The sequence below is a fragment of the Vicia villosa genome, linkage group LG2 (genome assembly GCF_029867415.1).
Source record: "Vicia villosa cultivar HV-30 ecotype Madison, WI linkage group LG2, Vvil1.0, whole genome shotgun sequence".
Lineage (NCBI taxonomy): Eukaryota > Viridiplantae > Streptophyta > Magnoliopsida > Fabales > Fabaceae > Vicia > Vicia villosa.
In genome coordinates, this window is record NC_081181.1 from 85313112 (window position 1) to 85321536 (window position 8425).

Sequence of the window (8425 nt, forward strand, 5' to 3'; positions counted from 1 at the left end):
ATCTCTACACCCCAGCACCTCCACAAAATCAACAGCAAGGATACCAGCGCAGGCAAGAAATGCCCAAAAGAAACTTCACAAAGATCAACATGTCATTAACTCAGGCATGGCAACACCTACTAAAGGCAAAATTACTTGCACCAATAGCTCCACCAAACATCAATACATCCTCTCCTCACTATAATCCTAACGCAAGGTGTGCATATCATTCTGACTGCGTGGGGCATGACACCAACAACTGTTGGACACCGAAACACAAGATCCAGGATATGATTGACGCAGGAGAAATTGATTTCGATCCTCTAGAAACTCTCAATGTTATCACTGCTCCTATGCCAAAACATGACAAAGCAGTCAATGCTGTTGACCAGGACTCTTATGTTACTAACGTGATGAGGCTGACTACTCCTCTCCCAGTTATCAAGAAGAACTTGTTGCAATCCGGTTTATTTCCAGGTTGTGTTGAAGACTGTTACTACTGCTCGTCTCAGTCAAATGGTTGTGTAATGTTGAAGACTAGCATTCAACGCTTGATGGATAATCGAACGATCTTGTTTGAAAGAATGCCTTCTGTGGAAAATTTGTGTGAAGATCTAGCTCAGAATTTGAAATTCGAAGACGTGTCCGTGATCTCTAAGACTCCTGTGAGAATTCCTACCAAGGGTCCCATAAGGATCACTGCTGAGCCCAAGGTACCCTTGATCATTACCAAGCCTGGTCCAATCCCGTACTCCTCTGACAAGGCTGTCCCCAGGAGTAATGGCAATGATGTGTACATCCATGGTGTGAAACAAGAAGCCTTGAATGATGAGCCCGTCAAAGTTCCCAATCCTAACATTGACAATATCGTGGGGACCAGTAAGGTTACAAGAAGCGGAAGGATTTTCTCCCCGGAAATCTCTCCAGATGCCAATACCTCGACCCAAATTCCTGTTACTGAAGATGTCTCCCAAAAAGAAATTGATGAAATTCTGAAGATCATCCGAAAGAGTGATTATGACGTGATTGAACAGTTGGGGAACACTTCCTCCAAGATATCCATGCTATCATTGTTAACTTGTTCTGAGGCTCATGCTAAGGCTCTGATGAAGTTTCTAAAAGCTGCGCACGTGCCACAAGAGATTTTTGTTAATCAATTCGAGAACTGTGTTGCAAGCTTGACAACCAACAACTACCTGGGGTTTTCCAATGATGATCTGACTCCCGCTGGGAAAAGTCACAATAAAGCCTTGCACATCTCCATTAAGTGTAAGGGCACTACTCTGTCTCATGTGCTGGTGGATAACGGTTCCTCGTTGAATGTGTTGCCTAAAATGGTGCTTGATAGACTTGATTCTGAAGGGATAATGCTAAAACCCAGTGATGTGGTGGCAAAGGCTTTCGATGGGTCAAAGAGTACGGTCTATGGAGAGGTTGAGCTCCATATTAGAGTATGTTCTCAGACTTTCAACTCCTTGTTCTATGTGATGGATATTCATCCCGCTTATTCCTGCTTGCTTGGGCGTCCGTGGATACATGGGGCACGCGCTGTGACATCTACTTTGCATCAGAAGCTGAAGTACCCTGCAAATGGCAAGATCGTCACTGTACATGGGGAAGAAGAATATGTGGTTAGCTGTGTGAATGAGTACAAGTATGTCGAAGTGAACGGGGAATTCATTTAGACTCCTTACCAGACTTTTGAATTGGTTCCTCAGGTTGTCTCTGCTGCCAAGCACACCTCTACTGTTCCTAAAGTTACTAGGATACCTTTGACAATGGCTTCATTGATGGACGCCAGGGCTGTGGTTGAAGAAGGTGGTATTACTTTTTGGGGCCAACTCATTGACATCCCCTATAAGTTTGACAAGCTTAGGTTAGGATGTACTACTGTAACTCAGAAAAGTAATCATCACACCCGTCCTGGAGGATTAATGTCTCACTTCATCAGCAAGGGAGTCAATGCTTTAGAAGATGGTGAGAGCAACTGCAATGTGGACAAGTGGATCTTTCCTACACCTGACAATGGGCTGAACAACTGGAACACTGAAGATGTTATCTCTATCTCCTTCAACCAGGAGTAATTGCAATTTTTCCTATTTTTATTGTTTTTCTTTTCCAAGTTCTGGTTATGTAATTCAAACAATAAACTTTAAAGCCTTGTGCCTTGCCCGGGGCACAGTGGTCCATTTGTTAGGGCTTATCACTTCATAATCATATTTTCATTCAAATAAATCATTGGATGTTTCACATTCAAATTTTGTGGTCTATGTTTTTGTCCTATTATATTATTAAATAGCTATGTGTTCTTACACACACCCATATAATACACTACAGATTCACATCCACTCTGGATCCCATTGATAACGACTATGCTATTGCCAAATATGACTTTGATAATCCGATCTACCTAGTTGAGGATGAAGGCGAGGAAGATTGTGAAGTGCCTAGAGAACTTGACAGACTGTTAGAGCAAGAAGAGACGACTATACAGTCGTACGAAGAGCCGATTGAAGTTGTGAATCTTGGTACTGACGAAGAAAAGAAATAAGTCAAGGTAGGCGCCGGATTGGAAGACAGTGTCAAACTGAGACTGATTCAGATGCTACGTGACTATGTTGAGATCTTCGCTTGGTCTTACAAAGATATGCCCGGTCTTGATACTGATATTATGGTGCACCGCCTACCAATCAAGGAAGATAGTCCTCCGGTTAAGCAGAAACTATGAAGAAGTAGACCTGATATGGCCAAGAAGATTAAAGACGAAGTCGAAAAACAGTTTAATGCTGGGTTTCTGAAAGTAGTGAGTTATCCACCATGGATCGCCAACATTGTGCCTGTGCCTAAGAAAGACGGGAAAGTCAGAATGTGTGTTGACTATAGAGATCTGAATCGAGCAAGCCCAAAATATGAGTTTCCTCGGCCTCACATTGATACACTGGTTGATAATACTGCACAATGCAAAGTGTTTTCCTTCATGGACGGCTTCTCTGGTTATAATCAGATCAAGATGGCACTAGAAGACATGGAGAAGACAACCTTAACAACACCTTGGGGGACCTTTTGTTACAAAGTTATGCCTTTTGGTTTGAAGAATGCAGGGGCAACATATCAGCATGCAATGGTAGCCTTATTCCATGATATGATTCACCAAGAAATAGAAGTTTATGTGGATGATATGATTGCAAAATCTGACACAGAAGAGGAGCACCTCTTCCATTTGCAAAAGCTCTTTGACAGGTTAAAGAAGTACAAATTGAGATTAAATCCGATTAAGTGCACCTTTGGGGCAAGATCCGATAAACTCCTAGGTTTTGTCGTCAGCATTAAAGGTATTGAAGTTGACCCCGCCAAGGTTAGAGCTATTCAGGAGATGCCTATACCATGTACTGAGAAGGAAGTCAGAGGTTTCTTGGGACGTTTGAATTACATTGCAAGATTTATTTCCCACCTGACAACCACTTGTGTGCCAATCTTCAAACTATTGAGGAAAGATCAAGTGGTAAGATGGAATGACGAATGCCAGTTAGCCTTTGACAAGATCAAGGAGTACCTCTAAGAACCTCCAATTCTGATGCCGCCAGTTGATGGAAGACCTCTGATAATGTACCTAACAGTGTTAGAGAATTGAATGGGGTGTGTACTGGGGCAACATAACGAGTCTGGTCGAAAAGAGCATGTAATATACTACCTTAGCAAAAAGTTTACCGATTGTGAAACAAGATACTCACTGCTCGAGAAAACTTGCTGCGCTTTGGGATGGGCTGCTCGCCGACTGAAACAGTATATGTTGAACCATACCACTTTATTGATCTCTAAAATGGATCCTATCAAGTATGTATTTGAGAAGCCTGCTCTCTCTGGACGAATAGCGAGATGGCAAATGATATTGACAGAGTACGACATCCAGTATACCACACAGAAAGCAATCGAGGGAAGTGTATTAGCTGATCATTTGGCCCATCAAGCGGTAAATGACTATCAATCCATGAATTTCGAATTTCCAAATGAGGATATCATGCTTGTTACTGACTATGAAGAGCCTGGTCCGGATGAAGGACCTGATCCAGGATCCCGATGGACTATGTTTTTTTACAGAGCTTCAAACGCGCTTGGCAATGGTATTGGTGCTGTGATTATCTCCCCCGAAGGTGGCCATACGCCATTCACGGCAAGACTATGTTTTGACTACACCAATAATATGGCCGAATACAAAGCGTGCATCATGGGTCTCAAAGCTGCAATCGACTTGAGAATCAAATTTTAGAAGTGTATGGGGATTCATCCTTGGTAATCAGTCAGATCAAAGGAGAATGGGACACAAAGCATCCCAATCTCATCCCTTAGAAGGAGCATGTGCTAAATTTTATCCCTTATTTTGAAGAGATTACCTTTGAGCATATTCCACGAGAAGAGAACCAATTGGCAGACGCATTGGCTACTATGTCATCTATGTTCAAAGTCAGGTGGGACAATGAAGCGCCCATGATCACTAATGAAAGATTGGATGAGCCAGCACATTATTGTGAGGTTATTACAGAGGAAGTAGACGAGAAACCTTGGTTCCACGAGGTAAAAAGATACCTTGAAGCTCAGGAATATCCTGAAGGGGCATCCATCAATGACAGGAAGTTCCTAAGAAGGTTCTCTGCCAAGTTCTTCCTGAGTAATGGGATCTTATACAAACGTAATCTTGACTCGACTCTACTTCGTTGTGTGAACAAGAAGGAAGCAGAAGAAATAACGGAAGACATGCATGACGGTATTTTTAGAACTCATTCCAACGGACATACCATGGCTAAAAAGATTTTGAGAGCAGACTATTACTGGTCCACCATGGAGACTGATTGCCACCATCATTCTAGGACTTGCCATAAGTGTCAAATCTACGCCGACAAAGTGCACGTACCTCCAATTCCACTAAATGTCTTGACTGCTCCTTGGCCTTTTGCAATGTGGGGAATTGATATGATCGGAGAAATCAAACCTACTGCCTCCAATGGGCATCGCTTTATCCTTGTGGCTATTGAGGCAACCCCTTTCTCACTGGTTTATGGTATGGAGGCGGTCTTACCTATTGAAGTTCAGATTCCTTCCCTGAGAATTATGAAAGATGCAGACTTGGGCGAAGACGGGTGGATCTAGACTTGACTGGATCAGATAATCTTGATTGATGAGAAAAGGCTCGCGGCTGTTTGTCATGGGCAGTTATATCAGAAGCGTATGATCAAAGAGTTCAACAAGAAAGTCAAGCACCAGGCGTACCATACCGGTGACTTAGTAATAAAGCGTATCATACTTCCGCAAGGTGATCCCAGGGGTAAATGGACTTCTACGTACGAAGGACCATTTGTAATCAAGAAGATATTCTCCGGCGAAGCCATGATGCTTACCACAATGGATGGCGAATATTTCCCACATCCTGTGAACGCGGACATAGTCAAAAAATACTACGCATAAAATAGACCCGCTAGGTTGACATACCTAGGCAAAAATAAGGGTATCCCGACGAACCAAAAGGGTTCGGGCAAAAATTAGGGATATATATATTAAAAAATATACACTCGGCAAGTCGAAAAACCTGAAAAGGCGGCTTGGGCAAAAAAGGGTATCCCGGTAGGCTGAAAACCTGAAAAGGCGGTCTAGGCAAAAGTTAGGGATTAAAGCATATGACTATGTCCCGTTGGATCATCACTCATCAATTCCCAGTTAGCTTTGTTACCAAGGTCAAGTTCAAAAGGCACTGATCAATGCAATCGTTTCTTCCAACAAGCAAGGGATGAGATGCTCGAAGGCATAATGGCAATCGCTGGGTCGAAACCCAATGAGATCGTTTCCACATAGTTGTTTTCCTTATTGTTCACTTTGTATTTCTCTTCAAATAGTGTACGACAATCTCCTCTTACTAGGAAGTGTGTCTCCTTGTACTAATTGGCCTGTTTACGGCCTTTTCTCAAATCAATACAAGTTGTTTCAAACTTACTTTTTTACTTTCTCTGTTTTGAATACGCAAGCGTCCAATGATAATTTTGAATGAACATATGCATTTTGAATATGACTAGTGTTTACCGAAAGATTCTCATATTCACAGGAAATAGGAAAGACAATCGAATAACATCCAAGTCCTCCAGATGTCCTCCCAGAGCCAACAGTAGGGAAATATCCCCATGGAGCAATCCCCAAGAAAGCTTCCAAACAAACTATTCCCCAATAGGGAGATATTTTCCAGCAAGGTTATTCAAAATCACTATCCCCAGTAAACAGAATCCCGTATCTCAAAGCCTGGCCAGATAGTGCATTAGAAGGTTGTTCAGCTCTTTTATCCCCGGTCAGGGCACGTCAAGGGCAGATCATTCTAGTTATTGGCATCCCCAAGCAGAGATCAAAAATCCCCAGTTGGATATCCTCGAACAGAAGTCAGGGATCCTCAATACAACCATGATTGTCAACAAACGGGGATTTATTTTCCCTGCAAAAAGCTACTATACAGGGCTATCAATAAGCATCTACATACACATATCCATACATCATGCATCTACAAGCATACTTCCATGCATCATATAATGTATCATGGTGAATGCAAACATAACATACGAAGATTCTCATTTATTTTGAGAACTTCATACCACAATACAATACATGCATCATGACATTGCATAAAACTAACTTTGTCTTTCAGGTCGACCAACCGGTCAGGAAAATATCATTAACAAAATCAATCACTATCAAATATACAGTCTGGAAGCTTGAACCCCAGATTCCTGAAAAATCCACTCCGGAAGCTTGAACCCCGGATATTCTGAATTCTACGCCAGATATGTTTCGGAAGCCTGAACCCCGGATGATCTGAATTCTACGCCAGAAACATTCCGGAAGCCTGAACCTCGGATGTTCTGAAATCTGCGACAGATATGTTTCGGAAGCCTAAACCCCGAATGATCTGAATTCTACGCAAGATATGTTCCGGAAGCCTAAACCCCGGATGATCTAAATTCTATGCCAGAAATATTCCGGAAGCCTGAACTCCGAATGTTCTGAAATCTACGACAGATATGTTTCGGAAGCCTGAACCCCGAATGATCTGAATTCGACGCTAGAAACATTCCGAAACCCTAAACCCCGGATGTTCTAAAATCTACGATAGATATGTTTCAGAAGCCTGAACCCCGAATGATCTGAATTCTACAACAGATATGTTTCGAAAGCCTGAACCCCGAATGATCTGAATTTTACGACAGAGATGTTTCGGAAGCCTGAGCCCCGAATGATCTGAAATCTATGCTAGAAACATTCCGGAAGCATGAACCTCTGATGTTTTAAACCTCTACGCCAGTTGTATTTCGGAAGCTCGAACCCCGAGTATCTTTGAATCTCTATGCCGGATATACGTTTGGAAGCTGGAACCCCAAAAATTATGAAGATTTATCATATACGCACCCTGGGAAGCATGACCCCCCAGGTTGCTAACAAGCATCTCTGTTAGATGGCATCTTTAAGCCCATCTCAGACAATTCTCTGTCAACACATGGATGGCATCTCTAAGCCCATCTCAGACAAATTTCTGCCAACATCCGGATGGCATCTTTAAGCCCATCTCTTACAAAAATCCATATCTCAGCAAGGGCAAATTTATGGGTATTCTAGTGTTCAATCCTCTTCCACCTTCAGATTCCGATAGGCACACAGGCCAATCTACATCCTCAAGTTTAAGAAGATTGAACAGAGGAAGCTGTCATACCCCAAAATTTGCCCACTATTAGTTATAGATAATTTGTCTCCTCATACTCAAGTATTCTCATTTGCCCAAGAGTATTCAAGGTTTTCACCAGATAAAAGATTTTCCTAAGTGACATGGCCCAAAATTAGGGTTGTGATTCTTTTCAAGGAAACTGAACTTCTAAGGCCTCAAATGGACTTCATGGTATCCTATAGGACCCAGGGTATCCTCATACCAAAATTCAAGCTTTGAATCACAAGATTGCTCATTAAACTGCGCAAATGATCCACAGTCAACCAGTTTGACCTAAAAGTCAACTATGGTCAAATTACAGTCAAAACTTCTGATTTTTTGGTCAACATCAATATTTTGAAGTCACATTCATCATTTGATCAAGGGTTGATCATGATTCATTGAGGATAGTTCAGAAATCATCAAAATTCCAAGTTATTAAATTAGGGTTTCTAGGAGAAAGTCAACCCAACTTTGACCAGTCATATCTCTCTCATAAGTTATCAGAAATTCCCCAACAAAAGCCTATTCTCAAGGAAATTTCATTCTCTACAACTTTGATGTTGGGTCCTGTCGCACGCTCGCGAAAAATGAACAGAGTCGCCACTAATATATTTATCCCATAAGGGAAAGGGATATCAGAAAACCTAACAAAGGAAGGAACAGGGTCTTGCGACCAGAGAATCAAGGTACGAGAGTCGGTTACGCAAGGGGAAG

The 8425-nt window shown here is 42.1% G+C and overlaps 1 protein-coding gene across 1 annotated transcript; it reads left to right on the forward strand.

The window, feature by feature from the left end:
• Nucleotides 1-269: 269 nt before the first annotated feature.
• On the forward strand, nucleotides 270-2530 carry LOC131649509 (uncharacterized). Its single transcript, XM_058919270.1, has 3 exons — nucleotides 270-1610; nucleotides 1698-2059; nucleotides 2317-2530. Exons 1-3 carry the CDS (start codon nucleotides 270-272, stop codon nucleotides 2528-2530), a joined length of 1917 nt encoding a protein of 638 aa, XP_058775253.1.
• Nucleotides 2531-8425: the final 5895 nt, after the last annotated feature.

Excerpts from the sequence above, each read along its gene's own strand:
- LOC131649509 (XM_058919270.1), top strand. The coding sequence starts at position 270 with ATGATTGACGCAGGAGAAATTGATTTCGATCCTCTAGAAACTCTCAAT. Across the intron at positions 1,611-1,697 it reads ATGGGGAAGAAGAATATGTG|GTTGTCTCTGCTGCCAAGCA; the intron begins GTTAGCTGTGTG and ends TTGGTTCCTCAG. Across the intron at positions 2,060-2,316 it reads TCTATCTCCTTCAACCAGGA|ATTCACATCCACTCTGGATC; the intron begins GTAATTGCAATT and ends AATACACTACAG.